The sequence below is a fragment of the Paramisgurnus dabryanus genome, chromosome 23 (assembly GCF_030506205.2).
Source record: "Paramisgurnus dabryanus chromosome 23, PD_genome_1.1, whole genome shotgun sequence".
Taxonomy (NCBI): Eukaryota; Metazoa; Chordata; class Actinopteri; order Cypriniformes; family Cobitidae; genus Paramisgurnus; species Paramisgurnus dabryanus.
This window is the reverse complement of record NC_133359.1, coordinates 8,432,678-8,451,663: the sequence shown is the minus strand read 5'-3', so window position 1 is coordinate 8,451,663 and position 18,986 is coordinate 8,432,678. Positions and strand designations below refer to the sequence as shown.

At 39.3% G+C, this 18,986-nt stretch overlaps 1 protein-coding gene across 1 annotated transcript in view; it reads right to left on the bottom strand.

Moving 5' to 3' along the window:
• otud7a (OTU deubiquitinase 7A) overlaps positions 1 to 18,986 on the bottom strand; it is a 90,094-nt gene that overhangs the window by 34,017 nt on the left and 37,091 nt on the right. The window contains exon 3 of the mRNA XM_065292090.2: positions 15,806 to 15,936. Coding sequence (XP_065148162.1) covers positions 15,806 to 15,890 — 85 coding nt within the window. The 5' untranslated portion in view covers positions 15,891 to 15,936. The remainder of the gene's footprint in view (positions 1 to 15,805; positions 15,937 to 18,986) is intronic.

Genomic DNA, 18,986 nt, shown 5'->3' with positions numbered 1-18,986 from the left:
ATTCAGTCGATCTCTGGGTCTGGCGGTACCACTTTTAGCATAGTTTAGCATAATCCATTGAATCTGATTAGACCATTAGCATCACGCTAAAAAAATAACCAAAGAGTTTCGCTATTCTTGCTATTTAAAACTTGACTCTTCTGTAGTTGATATGATATTCCACAGTGCCCAAAAATAGTCCCCTGCCATTGAAAGTTACTAAGGGTAATATTTTCGGTTGCTGCGTAATATCATTGCGCTTCCTGCAGCCATGTTACGGCAGCAAAGTCCTTGATTATTACGACAGAATGAGAGTATAGTTTCTACCCATATCAGCCTAGAAAATCGCAACTTTTATTTTTTTGTCAGTCTTAGTACACAATGAAACTACAGAAGAGTCAAGTTTTAAATAGGAAAAAATCGAAACTCTTTGGTAAATTTTAGCGCAATGCTAATGGTCTAATCTGATTCAATGGATTATGCTAAGCTATGCTAAAAAATCTCATGTTTAACTCCCTGGGAGCTGGAAAATAAGAATATTTTTTTTTAAAAGTGGAGTGTTTCTTTAAACAGGTTAGAAAAATGTAAAAATGCAGAAAGATTTGTGTAATGCTTGCGTTAAATGTAAAGGATATACATAAAATATGTTTTGCTTAGAATAAAAACCTCTATCAAAATATATAAAGTCTATGATCAACCTGAAATGTGTGGATGTTTATAAAAGTCATTTATTCTCACCGCCTAACTAGTCTCTCAATAGTGGCAATCTGGAAAAAGCTAAACCCGTTTTCATCGCCTATTGTATATAGGATTCAAACCCACATCAATCAATACAAATCTCATCATAGTTAATGGATTTGTGCATCTTTCAGCCAGCCAGAGATTTTAAAAGACGCTTTAAGGTTTAATCGAATGACCACTGAAAGCCTCTGAAACATGTATATCCGCACTTTGCCAAGGATTATGGGTATTAATCAATGAACGAGAGGCGGTAGAAAGTAACTTCCTGTCCAATCTCTTTACTGTCTGTTTTTCACATATTCGTTTGGATTGTGTAGGCATTATCAAATTGTTTTACAATATAAGAAAAAACTTTTCAAGAATGTTTACAAAAGGGAAAATAGTCCTTATGTTAAGTCAGTGCTTTCAAAATATTCTGCTTTTCAAAATATTTTGGTAACATTTGAGCATGCATAAAGCATCTATATCATGTTATACAACCAGGCCAGCTGACAGTCTTGCCTGGGCCCAGGACAAGATAATCTTAGAGGGTCCCCCACCCCTTACTTTTTACCGGTAACAAGACATTTGGCATTATCAGATTCAGGACCCACGAATATTGCATATTATACATTGTATAAAACATTTAGTTAAAGGTGCAGTGTGTAATTTTTAGAAGGATCTCTTGACAGAAATGCAAAATAATATACAAAACTATATTATCAGGGGTGTATAAAGACCTTTTTATAATGAACCGTTATGTTTTTATTACATTAGAATGAAACGTTTTTATCTACATACACAGAGGGTCCCCTTACGTGGAGGTCGCCATTTTGTGCCGCCATGTTTCTACAGAAACCTTTAACAGACAAACTTTTTTTACTAAGTTGTCTCTGACGATGACATGTTTTACCGGTGACGGCTACTGTAGCTTCTCTATGTGTTTCAAAAGCGAGGGGTGAGCAGTGTATTGAGCCGTTAGTTGCAATTTGCAACCTCACCACTAGATGCTTCTAAAATTCACACTGCACCTTTAAATGTAGTACACTGAAAAAAAATATTCATTGAATTTAATCAATTTTTTTAAGGTAAGTGGTTGCAATCAATTTATTTAAGCTACATTTAAACAAAAAAAAAAGATTAGTAAAGTAAAATAAAATATAAAACTTTTGTTTTACATGTAGCTTAAATAAATTGATTGCAACCACTTACCTTAAAAAAAATGATTAAATTCAATTAATAATTTTTTTCAGTGTACTGACACTGTATACTGACACAAAATATCATATAATCACGTATGAATTATGAACAGACTATTGGAAATATCAGTAAAACAACTTCAGCTAATATTATGCCGTGTTTGGACTTTGAACCAAAAGCCCCGAGGGATATTATTTTGTAAAGAGCTTTCATGATGAGCATGCATTAGATTTTTCTCAATGATTGCGACTGAGGGTAGAGCCCTGCATTTCAGCCCAAGCCCGACCCGACCTTTTTACACCCCTCAGGTCGGGTTTCGGCCAATTTTAACGTCACAGCTGATACGCGGGCGGACCTCGGGCTTATTTAGGCTTCTCCATCTTTTTATATTTTTCAATTTAATTAAAATAACATTTTGACAGACGATGATTGCAAAACAAACGTAGTAAGACTTTTAACCTATAGCACGAGTCCGCTATAAGCAAAGCCAGCCACACATTTATAATGCAGCTGTTGCGTATTTAACAGCAGGACCTTCAGCGCACCGGGAAAAAATATTAATGGAGGACTAGATTAAAACCTTGGATACTGCGCATAATCTATGCAAACAACATCCAAGATATAATCTATAATATGCATAGCGAAGTTGTAAGATAAGGCAGGTTGCATGTTTATTCGGTTTCATGTTTATTTCGTTTCGTTTTGTAGCTATAGCCCTTTTCATTTTTTAATTTCTGCACCCGTTGCAGCTGCGAGCAGCAGAGCAATCTGCCTCCGCTTTTTAAAAAGAATGTGTGTAAATAATAAACGTTTAAACTAACACTGTGATATGCTGAAAATATATATTTTATATAGTTGTTCTTATAGACAAGTGAAGTGTTGATTTGAGAGTTCAATTCATCAAACATGTCGTCAACTTGCTGTCGGCTGCTATAACCGCTTGTTGGTTATCATAAAAAAACTTTAACAAACAAAATACTCTAAAATGTAAATAAAAAAAGAAATATAACTATTTTGCCATTTAAAACAAATCTGAACTGCTTTAATTGCTGCAAGAGTAGTACAGCTGTGTAAGGAATCTGTGTAAGGAGTTTTTTTTTGCTATTTCTGCGGATTTCTTTTGCAAAATCTATGCGGAATTTTGCAGAATAATAACAAATGTTTTAAAACGATCTGAGAGAATGTGCGCTGGGAATATTACAAAACAATAAAATATTTTATAATTACATTTTATTAAAGGATTACCCTGAATTAAACTGGACCAACATGAACCAACAGATAATGGATAATGTGCTGTCACGACCATAGAGTTTTATATAAATTACATATATTACTGTCTACAGTGTAACAGTAAAAAGAAAAGGCTTTTCATAATGAATGTAGCCTATATCAAGATAATTTCATCTGTTTAACAACACAATGTATATTTATCTTGTAAACGGATTAGAAATAATAAATAGCCTAATTGTCGCGTCACTTAGCAATAGAGACGATAGAGATTTCATTATCTTCTCCGCGGTAAGTTTTATTTCAAATTCAAGTTTTACATATTAAATATTAAATAGTTTGTGCTTTCTCTCATAAAAACCTCACAGCAAACAGCACAGACTTCTAAACACACGCAATGCAGTGACTATATCTGCAGTCACAGATTCCTAATGGGGAGAATTAGGAATTCTATTTTCCTCTATTTTCCTCTATAAGGCCTATATTTTCTTCTTTTATTTTATTTTCTGAGCACCGGACTTGTGCTGAGTATGACCGGACATTTTGAGCGTACTGAACTTCAAATCAAATGAATCAAATATTTTCTTTATTTTTTAACAATTATTCCATAGGTTCCAGTTCTGGGCCCCCCTCTGGGCCCCCCTCACCCTGGGCCCGGGACAACAGACCCGTTTGTCCCCCCCTGTCGGCGGGCGTGTATACAACGGTTCAACTAATCCCTGTCTGGGAAACCACCCCTATATGTTCCAAGTCAAGGCAATCTTATAAAGATTATTTTTTTCCTATAGAGGGAGACAGTACACCCATCACAAGCCACAACTAAAGACTTGGGTCAGATGTTACTGCTGCTTTTTTAATGGCTGTTTAATCTTGGCTTAATCCATTTAATCTTGCAAAGATTAAACAAAACCTTTATCTCGCTGATTTTCTGAGCAAAACTTAATCACAACACCGGCTGTCCAAATCCAGAACAAGAGTCAGATCAAAATGTCTTCTAGTGATGGCTGAGTCATGTTTCCCAGAACTCTTCCAACCACACGTATTGCCTGTGCTGTGAGAATGTGACGACAGAGCTTTGGGTCCGAGATGAATTTGATTTCAGTTTCTGTAAGTCAGGTTCCACTGGGAAATGGTTGGCGGAGGGCGGGCAGCAAGAACACCCAGGTAAGGTGATAATGTTAAGTAGAAACGACAACCAGGAACACAGACTTCCTCAGACAAAATCAGGTAATCAACCCTTAACCAGACCTTGTGGCAAATCTTTGATCTCGTCTGGGTTCAAAAATAGCTTGTCAAAAGAAAAATAAGATTTGGGTTGATCTTGTGTTATTACTGATATCAAAAAGTCTACGAACCTAAGATTTTTCACTTAAATAAATGTATAGTATTGACAAATATGTTATCGTTTGCATTCAAGTGAAGACTAACCACATATGAGGAGTTCAGATCCAAAATCCTCAGTGCGCCTGACATTTCTTGGAAATTAGCATTTTTATCAGGCTCTTATGTTTGGGTCCAGTAATTTCTCTTTAATGGCAATAAAAAAATCATTATTCAGTAATTCAAGTGCCTTATTTTCACAAAGTTCATATTAATACCTCAAACGTACATACTAGTACCAAATGTTTACATAAGTGTACCTCTATAACCCCATGTGAACATCCAGAACATGCAAACTCCATAAAGAAAGGCCACTTGACCCAGTCTGGGCTCGAACCGGAGACCTTTTCTGCTGTGAGACAACAGTGCCACCCACTAACGCCGCATTCACACGGTCCGTCAGCGTTAACGCTTAACGGAAGGCTTGTCTGAAGCGTGGCCAACAGCCAATCACTGTGGCCGCAACACAAGCACCGGTCTTCCATAAACGTAATTTGCTGGCTCTGCCTAGGTTATTTGCATAAGGCGATATGATTGGCTGACGCACGCGTTGCTGCTTGAAAAGTTGAGAAATGTTCAACTTCTGCCGCGAGCAACGGCACTGACGCGGCGCCGACGGATCCACAATTCAGTTCGCCAACGCTTGACGTCACCCATTAAAAGTGAATGGGAAGCGTCAACGCTTACGCCCCGTGTGAATGTGGCGTAAGTCACTGTGCCACCCCAGGAGCAGTTTTTACCCAGAGTTCTTAGAGGCATCTCACACCAAGTTAAGAGGAGGGTGAAGAGCCGAGTACTGAAAATCTCACAGTGGAGTCCTTTCATTATTTATACTATTAAAATACACATGCACAGGTCCTCGTCCATCCCATAATAGACTGCTAACCCCCATATTTAACCTGAGAAGAATAGAAAATAAGTCTACATTACCTAGCAAAATGCTCACAACAGACACAATATGCCGTATTCCCTGAGACAGATCAATCGCAAGCACAAAAATCTTGCTTGTGCATTGAGCAATGTGACCATGTGTGAGTTTTTTTTAAGATGGTTTCAATCACACAGACAGTCGTGTGACCTTGAAATTTCACTGAAGGTGTAATGGAGGCGAGCTATCCCTAAAACAGTGCTTATCAAGCTAGCATGCACTGCAGTCAGCTTAAGGCATATCTCTGCAAAGCCTTTGTCTCACACTAACCCAGTGTTGACCAGTTCCTAAACCTAGTGAGCTGACTACATTTTACTGTGGGTTCACACCAGACGCGAGTTCAACGATTTGCGAGAGTAGATTACATACAAAGTCAATGCAAATGCGCGATCAGAGGCGTCCTCACGTGGGGCAATGCGAAAGATGGGATATGGATGTGGCGTTTGCCGCGAAAACACGCGCTATTCACCTCAAATGCGTCTTCACACAAGTTGAAAATATTTAACTCGAGCGAAAAATGACACGAAGTTAAATCCCAGGAGGAATCTAGAGCGAGTAACGCAATGCCCTGTGTTTGGTGAGTACGTAGCATAAGGGCATCATACTTTTGGATGCTGATTCCATTCCTAATGCTACGTATACGCCAAACATGGGGCATCGCGATACTTTCTCTAGATTACTCGCAGGATTTAACTTTGTGTCATGCGAATTTTTCGCTGGAGTTGAATATTTTCAACTTGGGCGAAGACGCGTTTGAGGCAAATAGCGCATGTTTTCGCAGCAAACGCGCCGCACATAACCCGTCATTCACATCGCCCCACGCGAGGACGCTTCTGATTGCGTCTTCGCATTGACTTTGTATGTAATCTACTCGCACAAATTGCGAGTGTGAACCCACAGTTAGTTAAAACCCTTATGTGTTGTTGGGGCCATTTTTGGCCATTTTTGCAATTTTTTTGTCTTAATTTGGCCACAACTTTCTCTGTGTTTCAGCAAATGGAATGATTTTTGGTGACAAATCTTATATTTACACATATTTTAAGAAAATGCTTTGAAATTTTTCAAAAACTTAACAATATACCGTGGGCAAATTTACTACCCTTACGTGTTGTTAGCGGCCAAAAAAGGCCACTAAATTAAACTGCTGTAAAAATTTATCGGATGAAATTTTTTTCACATTTTTTTTGCATAAATCTGTTAATCAACCTCAGTACTGATCAAAACTACCAAATGTTTGCAAAAATTCCATGATTTTAACTCTTTCATTGCCAAGTTTATAAGTAGTGTCACTGATTTGGGGAAAAAAAAAACACAAAATGACAGATTTTCAATATAAAACGTGACTGTGGACTGGATTTTCTTTTACCTTTTTTACAGTCTTGGGCATGCCAAAGATTGGTAAAAACATTGGCTTTGATGCATTTTTAGTTTTTGTGCAGCATCAGATTAAATTTTTTTCTCCCTCATTTATTGTTTGTGGCCATTTTTTCCCCATTGACTTCCATTATAACAACATTTTTTGATTGCTGAGCCATGACACCTTATTACCATGCATTCTTGATTCTTTGTGCCTTTTCCTTTTGCAAAGAGGTAAAATTTGTCATTTTTACTGTCGATCACCATGTGGCACCATTAACCCTTTAGTAGCCTGTGCAAAAAAACAGAGCATAAATTCTGGTATGTACATTGAGTTATATGGACTATAAAACCATTGTGTGTGTACGAGTGTGTGTGTGTGTGTACGAGTGTGTGTGTGTGTGTGTGTGTAGGGTTAGTGTTAGTATTGCGGAGAGAGCACCTCCCTCGCGCACCAGTTAGTGCTGCACTGGTGAGAGGGATTTAGTCTCCTGTAGCTGTCCCTCTAGACACAAATCCACAGACACCAGCAGGCACCAGCAGCTCAGGAGTGAAGAGGGGAACATGCAAGTGGTGTACAGAACCAAAAAAAGAACAGTCAGCATTTGTATCCGTTGTGGTAGACACACTTGCAGAGAGCACCAAGTAATATGCTGCAAGTCCTGCTAAAAAGACTGAACACACACACGTACACATATACACACCAAAAAATTAGTTTGATTGTTTAGTTCTCCATCCATCCTCTACTCTTGCTTCATTGTTCAGTTTATTTGAAGTTGTTTTTGCATTTTGGTTCATAATAAATGTTGTTAATAAATCTGATGAAGAGAAGATATTTTACAGATTTTTCCACACAGACGCACACACATGCAAGCACGCACGCACGCACACACACACACACACACACACACACACACACACACACTCTCTCTCTCTCTCTCTCTCTCTCTCTCTCTCTCTCTCTCTCTAATATGCTGTTATAGTCCATATAACTCAATGTACAATCCAGAATTCAAGCTCTTTTTTTTGCACAGGCTACTAAAGGGTTAATTGTGCCACATGGTGATCAACAGTAAAAATGACAAATTTTACCTCTTTGCAAAAACTAAAACCACAAAGAATCAAAAATGCATGGTAATAAGGTGTCATGGCTCTGCAATCAAAAAATGTTGTTATAATGGAAGTCAATGGGGAAAAAATGGCCACAAACAATAAATGAGGGAGAAAAAAATTTAATCTGATGCTGCACAAAAACTAAAAATGCATCAAAGCCAATGTTTTTACCAATTTTTGGCATGCCCAAGACTGTGAAAAGGGTGAAAAAAAATTCAGTCCACAATCACTTTTTATATTGAAAATCAGTGATTTTGTGTTTTTTTTTTTCTCAAATCAGTGGCATCACTTATGAGCTTGGCAATTAAAGAGTTAAAATCATGAAATTTTTGGAAACATTTGGTAGTTTTGATCAGTTCTGAGGTTGATTAACAGATTTATGCAAAAAAATTTAAAAAAAATATTAATCTGATACATTTTTACAGCCGTTTAATTTAGTGGCCTTTTTTGGCCGCTAACAACACGAAAGGGTAGTGAATTGGAACAAGGCACAAGGGTTAAGGTTTTTAATTCGTTCCCTCGGACAAACTCTAATTCTGCGTGCACATCAGAGACTTAAGCTGCATTCAGACTAGCAGAGACTAGCAGTAGAAGAGCGACACGATCTCATTGATTTCAATGGAAGGTAGCAACTTCCAGCAACACGAGGGACAGTGACTGTTAGCGACTGGATGGAGCATGTCCAGCTGCGCGTCAAAGTTGAGAAATGTTTAACTTTATGCAAATTATGAGCGACTTTCGGAAGTGACTACCAATGAGAACGAAGCAGTGGAGTTCACGTCATCCGTCTCTCGTCAGTTACTGGAGTGGATGTTACTCATTTATTTATGACAACCAGATTTAGAAACGCCTCTTTTGAAAGAGATGAGCCACACACAGCAAATGTCGCTTATAATGTGAATGTACCTTTATGCTGCGTACAATCCTAATGCAAACCATTGCGTTCCTCGCTCTAGATTACTTGCGGGATTTAACTTTGTGTCATTCAAATATTTTGCTTGAGTTGAGTATTTTCAACTTGCGCGAAGATGCACTTAAAGTGAATAGCATGTGTTATCGCGGCAATCGCGCCGCGCAATTCGTGTAATTTCAATCGCCCCGTGTGAGTTTGTGTCTATTTATTTCTTTGCATTGAATTTGTATGTAATCTACTTGCGCAAATCATTGAATTCAGGTTTGGTGTATCGCCCATCAGTAAAAATTTAACAAATTATTATTATTATCTCTTTCAGTGAGGTAGTTAAGAGGGGTTCCTAAGGCGACTGGATGGAGCAATGTCCAGTTGCGCGTCAAAGTTCAGGAATGTTTAACTTTATGCAAATATGAGCGACTTTCGGAAGTGACTGCCAATGAGAACGAAGCAGTGGAGTTCACGTCATCCGTCTCTCGTCAGTTACCGGAGTGGATGTTACTCATTTGTTTATGACAACCAGATTTAGAAACGCCTCTTTTGAAAGAGATGAGCCACACACAGCAAATGTCGCTTATAGTGTGAATGTACCTTTATGCTGCGTACAACCCTAATGGAAAGCATTGCGTTCCTCGCTCTAGATTACTTGCGGGATTTAACTTTGTGTCATTCAAATTTTTTGCTTAAGTTGAGTATTTTCAACTTGCGCGAAGATGCATTTAAAGTGAATAGCATGTGTTATTGTGGCAATCGCGCCGCGCAATTCGTGTAATTTCAATCGCCCCGTGCGAGTTTGTGTCTATTTATTTCTTTGCATTGAATTTGTATGTAATCTACTCACGCAAATTGTTGAATTCAGGTTTGGTGTGTTGCCCCATCAGTAAAAATTTTACAAATTATTATTATTATCTCTTTCAGTGAGGTCGTTAAGAGGGGTTCCTAATTCTGGTTGTCCTATTAACAATTATAAACAAATAAGTAACCGTCCTCTCAGTAAATTATGAAAGACAGATGACTTAAACTCCACTGCTTCACTCCCATTGGTAGTCACTCTTGAAAGTCGCATCGTCATTTGCATGAAGTTAAACTGTTCTCAACTTTGTCATGCTCCTGTTTCCGGAAGTTGCCGAGCTTCCATTAGAATGAACGAGACAGCATTGCTCTGCTGATAATAGTCACAGGTGGTGTGCACACAGCATAACGCCCCATTCAGACCGCCAGCGACTAACTGTACGTTCACACCCGCCACGGTAGAGGCAGAAAAGTTGGACGCTCGAGCATTTTGAGTTCAATCGCATCATTCACATGTGAAAGCCGCGCGTGAAATTCTAGTCATTCAAAACATTCACCCGGAAATTCGCGTCATGGGAGGGGCTACTGCGACTACGCTCGCTCCCTGTAATCACGTGACTACTAGAACAAGCTCTTTATTGATTACTGCTGCGCTAATATCCGCCAAAGTTCAGATTTTTCAATGCGCGTGTTTTACACGGCAACACTCAATTCGTACCGCGCCATTCGCGCGTGCCTCGCCGCAGGATGCCTATTCGCAGCTTTGCATTGACTTAAGATGTAAATCACTCGCGCTTGCCGCCTCTTCTGCGTCTGGTGTGAATGCCACATAACAGTAGCAGAGCGATGATCTCATTAATTTCAATTGAAGCTAGGTGACTTCTGGCGACACAAGCAAAAATGACTGTTGGGGACCAGATGGGGCAATGCGAGAAAGTTAAGAAAAGTTTAACTTTATGCAAATGATGAGGGCCTTCTCCGGGGCGACTACCAATGAGAGCAGTGGAGTTCACGTCATCTTTTCAGTTACTGAAGTGGATGGTTCTCATTTGTTTATGACAACCAGATTTAGAAACGCCTCCTAATGACCTCATTGAACACAGCATGAAAGTCTGAACGAGGTATGAAGCACCGTGATGGGCATAGTGCATAAATTAAACATGGCGGATGAAGCAAGTGAAATGTTGACAATAAACACATTTTATTTAATAACCTCACTATACTGTATGTATTTTTGTCCCCTTTCTCTCATTATACTGTATCTCTTCCTTTTGAGTCCTATACATACGTATGGAGTAACGACATTGCAAAAAAAAAATTATACGGCCTATCCTCTTGTTTTCCTTTTCTGCAGACATCCAAGCACATGTGTAGGTTGATAACAACATTCCTGCCTTTTGCTTTCTGGGAATCGGCTCAGTCCTGTGCTTATAAGCTCCGTAGGACACAATAGATTACATAACAGAGCAGTGGGACAATCATCATTTTACTTTCAGACCTAATAACCCATAAACAAGTAAAAGACCGGGCTTGTTTTCCGACTCTTTCCTGATACAAAGTACGTTGCGCTCGACTGAAACGACAGCTATTTATTTTGAATCTTCTGGGGAGAACTGGAGGCAGTTGATACCCTTTTCATTCATAACTACGGCTTGTTAGAGGCAAGATTGTCGAAATGTCAGCAGCAAGCCCATTAAAAGAGCATTAGCAAATTGCTAATTCTGAATAACAAGCTCCTCCTTATAACGGCACCTCATATCGACGAACCGAACTGAGACCAGTTTTACTCGTTTGCAGAGATATGTGAGGATAAAATTGAGTGAGTAGGTGCTGATCCTAGATCAGTGCTAGAGGAACGTGTCTACTACTAAAACACTGAACAGCCTTAGAGAGAGGTTTAAATGCACGTTACAGCACAAAGATCGTAAAATTGCTTATGCGATGCGACATCCAGAATGGCTGGTTCAGTACATTCACTGATGTACGCCATGATTTATGAAGGATAAAATGCTGTATTAGACAAAACACTGAGCTGACTTTTTAATCTATGGATGTGCCTGTAAAGCAATACTTTAAGTTTTATATTTCAACAATATGTGACCCCGGACCACAAAACCAGTCATAAGTCGCATGTGTATATTAAATTGTAGCAATAGCCAACAATACATTGTATGGGTCAAATTATCGATTTTTTTATGTGAAAAATATTAGGGTAAGTAAAGATTATGTTCCATGAAGATATTTTGTGAATTTCCTACTGTAAATATATATAAAAATGAATATATATTATTTTTAGTAATATGTTTTGCTAAGGACTTCATTTGGACAACTTAAAAGGTGATTTTTTAATATTTAGACCCTCAGATTTTTAAATAGTTGTCTCTCGACTGAATATTGTCCTATCCTAACAAACCATACATCAATGGAAATTGTATTTATTTAGCTTTCAGAAGATGTATAAATCTCAATTAAAATAAAACAACCCTTATGACTGGTTTTGTGGTTCAAGGTCACATATATATTTTGTTTTATAAATTAGGCAATTATCTTATAAAAAGACAGTTTATTTGTATTTCTTTAAAATAAATGTAACTTGTTTTGATACTTTGCTTCCTGCATGCATTCATACATGTTTCATTAAAGTGATAAAATTAAAATTCTGTCATCATTTTCTCATCCTCATGTTGTTCTAAACCTGTATGAATTTCTTTTTTCTGATGAACACAAAAAAAGATATTTTGAGAAATGATGGTAAACACACAGTAGTAAGTGACTATAGTTGACTTCCAAAAGTAGGAAAAAATATTTTGGTATTGGAAGTATTGTGATAAATGACTGAGAAAATATTTTGATAAATGATGGTAAGCACACAGTTGACGGTACCCATTAAATTCCATCATATTTTTTTATTCCTACTATGGAAGTCTATGGTCACTTACTGCTGTGTGTTTACCATAATTTCTCAAAATATCTTCTTTTGTGTTCATCAGAAAAAAGAAATTAAAATAAATTAGAATTGAATTCAAAACATCTTTGATGTGTCAGCGTCAAGCTGGTTAGTTTTTAAACAGATGGTTAATTTCATCGCATGCCATATGAGCTGTACGTCTTTGGGCCGCTGAGTGATTGTGGTGGCCTTGGCCAAGCAGGTGAGGACAGTGTCAGCACCTGGAGAGCTGACTACTGTAGTTGATGCTGAACAAAAAGCGGATGTTTGTTTTGGTGCATATGTGATGCAAAAAGTGCACCTGACATGTTTTCTTGTTAGCAGTTTATTAGGCTTCCTGCTAATATATACAGAGCATGCCTATGAACATCCTGACTAAAAAGGCAACTCACTAGGGTTTGGTGCAGAGCCATAAGGTTTATTCTTCTCGTTGCCTTTATTGAAGGATGTTCTCATCTCTGTTGTTCCATTACATTGTGTTTCAAAAGGTTGCCATTCTTTTCTTTGGGCAGCTCTTTTTTTTAAAGAAAATATTTCTTGCCTTCCTGTTTGTCGATATGTCTCCTACTCTCTCTATGGTCTGCATCCTCCAGACAGACTGTACCTCTGTGCCAGTGATTGTGGCCACTCGATGAGTTCCACTCAATGGGCACAAAGGTCTCCCGGGGGACCCTGCTCGTAAAGCCGTCGCACGGGGCCCTAAATCTGCCCTCACTGCTGTCCTCTCATTGCTGCCAATCAGAGCAGAATATAGACCAACACAAAGCCCTTATCACAGCAAAAAAAAACAAAAAAAAACAAGACCCATGAGACCATCAAGAGAGTTGAAAGCACTGAGCTCCAATTCTTCTCACTGCAGCCAAAAAGGCTAGAGTTAAAATACAAATCAAAGCGTGACAAACTGCAACTATTTGACCCACACAAAGGTTATGTAGATGAGAAACAAAATAAAGATGCGCAACTGATATAACTACCCTGCTGGAAAACAATATACACCACAATAAACAACAAACACAAGGCCATGGTAGATTCGACAGTGCATTTTCTGCTTGACTGAACACTGTCGTGCATAAACGTAAAGACATCTATTCGGCACGACTATTCCAGCAGCAAAGTCTAGTAAATCACAAGAAAAAACATTTTTAAAAATAAATCAAATCTTAAAGGAACAGCAGCAAGAAACCCAAATCGTTTAAAAGGTTTAAAATATTTATTAAACTAAAATACTGTAAGACCATCATCAACATCAAGCTTGACTGACATTACTGCAAGTGCACCACACTGAATAAAGAATAAATTGAATGACATAATGAGGTTGAAATGGCTTCCTAACGTAACAAGAAATGCATATTTCTCCATTGGAAAGTGCAACGCTGCATAATTTATTGTACACAGCTCATATAACATACAACATTTCCTGCAATTATTGATTTAATGATTTACAGCAAACACAGCATGCGGGTTATAAATCAAAGACATACTTGATGATACTATGCAAAATACAGCAAGACAAAACTTTCCTACATTTTTCCCCTAGAAATCATGTTTTTAAATCCAGTACCACACACATACACACACAAATTATTAACAATTTTACAATTTTGAAAAAAGTTTACTATATTTTGTAGTGTTTTTACAATGAGGACATCCTCAAATGGAGGCTTTGCTAAGGTTTGTTAAGTTTTGCTCCCAAAAGTTTTGTAATTTGTCCCCAAAATACACTTTAAAAAGTGAAAAGTTGAATCAACTTAAAAAAAAAAACTTCAATTGGTAACACCAAAAAATTAAGTTGTTTCAACTTATATCTTTAAGTTGAAACAACTTACATTTCTTAGGTATTACCAATTAAAGTATTCTTAAACTTCTCACTTTTTACAGTGTATTTTGGGGACACATTTTTACCAAAAATTGAGCAAAACTTGCAGTTCCTCCATAAGGGGATTTTAAATGTTAAAAATGCAAATAAGTTTGAGTGTGTGTGTTCTAGGGATGCAACGATTATAGATTTTGATGGTACGGTTATAGTCTGATAAATAATCACGGTTGTACGGTTATTACGGTTATTATGTATTCATTTATTTTACAACATTAATGTATCAAATCACATGAATAAATTTTTGAACAATTGCTAAATTCTTCTGTATTTTCAGTTTGTGCCGTTTTCTACAATTCTTGGACAAAAGATAATAATAATTTCCTAGCTGGCTTTGACTTAAACAGTATAGGAGCCTTTTGAAACCTGTAGGCTATTCATTTTAATGATCTTTTGAATAAATGTAATTTTACATTTGGACTGAATAAATGTATATTATTTTGGTTTGTTTTAAGTATTAGTGAAAATGATAACAGCCTCTCAAAACAAATAATAACACAGGGTCATCCTGGACCAGGTACAGCGAGTCATTTTGACAGGTGTAGCTTAATATTACACAAAAATCAAATATAAATATTAGGGGTGGCAGCATTAACGTGTTAACTCATGCTATTAATTCACTAATCATTAACGCGTTAAAATAATTCAAGGTAATGAAATGCAGTCAGACCACCAGTAGCCCCGCCCGGGTTTGATCCGCGAGCAGGAGGTTTTAAATGATGCACAGACCGATTGGAGTGTGGCTCTTTCACGTACGCATGCAGAGGTGCGCACACATAAACATAAGCCAGATGCACGAACAACCAAGAGACGCGTCACGCGCACATATTCTTTTGAACACGGAGCTTTGTCATACAGTGCACCAACGAGTCTGCATCATCATGACGCACGCGCCTCTGGTTTGTGTGTGCGTGCGTGAAACAAAAACACGCGGTGTAGCGAAGGCTTTACAGTTACTTAACCGTGACATTTTAAAGCGCGGTTAATAGTGAAGCCGGTTAATCGCTGCATCCCTAGTGTGTTCTAAAACCTAAATGATTTAGGAAACTAATCTACAATAAGTCATTTATATTTACAGTACATTTCATCTTTTACAAATCACGATAAATATTTCAAATCCATACAGTATGTTTCAAAGCAGCTTTACAGGAAAACTTGCATACATGTCTTAAAGCCCCTAGTTAGGAAGCCAAAGCGGACTGTGACAAGGCAAAAACTCATAACAGCGCACTGCACTGTATAACATTAAACGTAAGATAAACAAAGAGACAAACGACAACAGGCCAATATAGTAATCCATGAATGTTTCGTCAAACTGTAATAATCAGACACAACATTCAAAAGTAGTATCTTAAAAAATAAAATAAAAACGTTTCTTACCTTCTAGCAGGTCTCGTGCCAGACCCGGTTCTGCCCCCGTGGACCGAACAAAGTCTGACAGGACCGCGTCCATGTCCAGAGTCATCGAAACATGTGGCTGCGCTGCCTGCCCTGCAGCTTCACACTCTCATCTGCATAAATGTAATATCAACACAATACAAATAATCAATATAAAAGATATTAAAAGAAAACAAACACATTAAACAGAGAATGAATGAAAGGGGGCACATGATGAAGAATTGCTCAATGAATGTAGTCTAATAAATTTGAGGTGATATGAAGCTGACAGACACTTGAATATATTAACTCCCTGTTGTTTTGAACTTAATATGAGGTCAATTACTTGTGTAAAGCCACTGCCACACTTGAGTGTATATGTATGAGTGTTTATAGGTGTGCATGAGATTTCAAACACCCTATAAGTGAGTCAGACCACTGGACAAGCTGGTGTGATGTTCCCGATTGAAGTCGCAGCGCTCTACTGTCAGTATTCGCACGGCGTGTTGCATTCTTAAGCCGGGCCACGCTTGCTGTGACATTCTGCTCAAAGCCTTTTTGTCATTGGCCTATGAAATGCAGCGTTGTTCGATGTTGATGAGATCAGCGTGCTTTAAACCAAGCTATGTTGGGTGGAGGGGGTAACACCTACGGGTTAGCTGCAATAACAGAGCACTGTTTATCCGCACATGTGCGGCGAGCAAGTTGTCGGACGGCCGACCGGTAGTTTCGGCAGCACGTACGGAGTGTGACACAAAAATGAGAGGAATGTGAAACTGCCCACTGTGAATATAAATGACTTCCCACTTTCACTCACAGGACCAAAATCAGCAACACAAATACGTGAACGCAGATGTTTCAAGCTGCTTTTTTATGCTACGTTGTATGGTATACCAATATTTTAACCAGCAGTGCTTTAATAACAGAACTACTGAATCTGAATTATTTAAGGCTTAAAGGGGTCATATGATGCGTTTTCATGTTTTTCTCTTTCTTTGGCGTGTTAAAAGTTGTTCTTGCATATAGACGGTTTCAGCAGTAACAACATAAACAAGCGGCTTTCGTGGTCAACACGTAACTTCCGGTAAACTCTGCTAAGAATAAATAACAACAAAGTACTTTAAGCATAGTTTATTTATATAACAACCAAAATAAAAAACACGTAAATTACTTAGGAAACCAAATTTTTTTTTATTTTCGATGAGGTATTTGTTCAAGAGTTCAGTTTAGCGCCTGAAACCAGAAGTAAAGTTCGGACCAGGCGTATCGCGTCACCGCACCTGTGTCCGATGAAGTCAAACCATATCCAAAGAGATATTCAAAGTGAAGGCTTTTTCCATATTTTGTTGTTTTCACATCTGTGACAAACGCTGGCAATCGCGCGCTGCTTGTGGCCAAACATTGTAAGTTATTAGGTGACTTCAAACGGAACTAAATGGGGAAGAGTCGCAATCTGCGTCTTGACCATTAGTAATGTTTACACAAAGGCTTCACAGAGAGTGTGCGAAGGATGTGGGCAATTCGGCAAATAGATGGTAAGCTGTTAAAACAACTTTGGTGAAGTGATGTGGACGTTAACTTCAGGTGTGCTTGTCTTTAAGAAGCGCGCGTGTGGTGAGCAACTTCCGTAAACAGTGCGAAGGTAAACGCATCATCTGTATCAAAACGTTGGAAAAAATGCGGATAAAAAATGAGAACTATATTGTATGGTGGAAAAGCACTTAGTTTGCAGCACTTTGAACTTGTGTGCAGTAATATTGGCGGAAGTTTGAGCGAGAGGGGGAATATAAAATTGGAAAAATTGAAAAAAAAATGCTGTTCCCTTTCAATACGGTTCACTTCGCATTGCGTCAGTTAGCTGACGCTATGGGGGAAACTCCTGTTTACTCCGTGACTGAAGCCTATTGGTTAACGTCTGTACAAAGTACAGACCAATGACGTTTGAACCCGCGCGCGGGAGGAACGCGTCCTTATATAAGCGCGGTTCAATCGTCAGGAGCTCATTATTTTCTCCTTCAGCGCGAACCTCTCGCTGCTCCGAAGAAAAAGAAGAAGCCTTACCTCGCCGTTGACAAAAGCCCTGCAGCGGAGTCCAGGCCTAGCGTCTTCTCCTGCCGTTTTCCGGCTGAGAACCGAAGATAGCAGAGTCCAGGTCTAGCGTCTTCCCCTGCCGCTTTCCGGCCGAGAACCGAAGATAGCCTTCGCTTGCCGTGGTACGAGCCCTGTGCAGCGGACACGCCTGACGAGGTCTCCCCTGCGGCCGCCCGGTAAGATCAATATTTTTAATATAAAGCTATAAGCTAAAAGAGCAGGCGCTGTTGTAATAGCGTCCAGCACAGCGGCTCGGTGAGCCTCTCTGCTATGAATTTCCTCCGAGCGCGTTACCGGTCTGGCACCTCCCACGCCGGGACCGCGCTTATGCTTTGGTTGTCTTATCCATGTTTCGTGCTCCCCCTGCTGTTCCTCTCTCGCCGGGATGAACACACGGCGAGCCATGAGACTAGATGGATGCATAGACAAGCACACACGGACTAACCCCCCCTGTGTTCTGTCACACCGCAACCGTTCATGCTTACAGAGTCCCTTCGCTCCTCTCAAATTCAGTGGCGAGATCTCTGGCACATATATTAATCCCCCGAGTGCATCGGGTGATACCGTCACGACGCATGGCTGTTCTGTCTGTTGCTGCTCCCCTCTGCCGTTCCTCTCTTGTTGAGATGAACAAGCGGGGAACCGTAGACCTGGATAGATGCATACGACAAGCAAACACGGGCGGTCTGCCCCTGTCTCTGTCATAGCACAGCCACTCGTACTCCACGCTCGCGGAGTCCCTCGCTCCTTTCCCCACAGTGGTGAGGTCTCTTAACGGCTTAGCTAGCACGCGGTATTACGGCTCGCTGCCTCTAAATGCAGCTGTCCAGTGTTCAACGATTACAGAGCTTCATGCCCCTCCCCTCCTGGAGCGGCGCGATCTCATTCGTCTGCTCGATAGGGCCGATTCGCCGCTATTGGAGCACCAAGAACACTCATTTTAAGAGAGCTTCATGCCCCTCCCCTCCTGGAGCGGCACGATCTCATTCGTCTGCTCGATAAGGCGGACACGCCTCTATTGGAGCGCTAAAACACTTATTATAGAGCTTTACTGGCCTGAGCCGATCTCACTTCAGATAGCTCATTTTTCGTC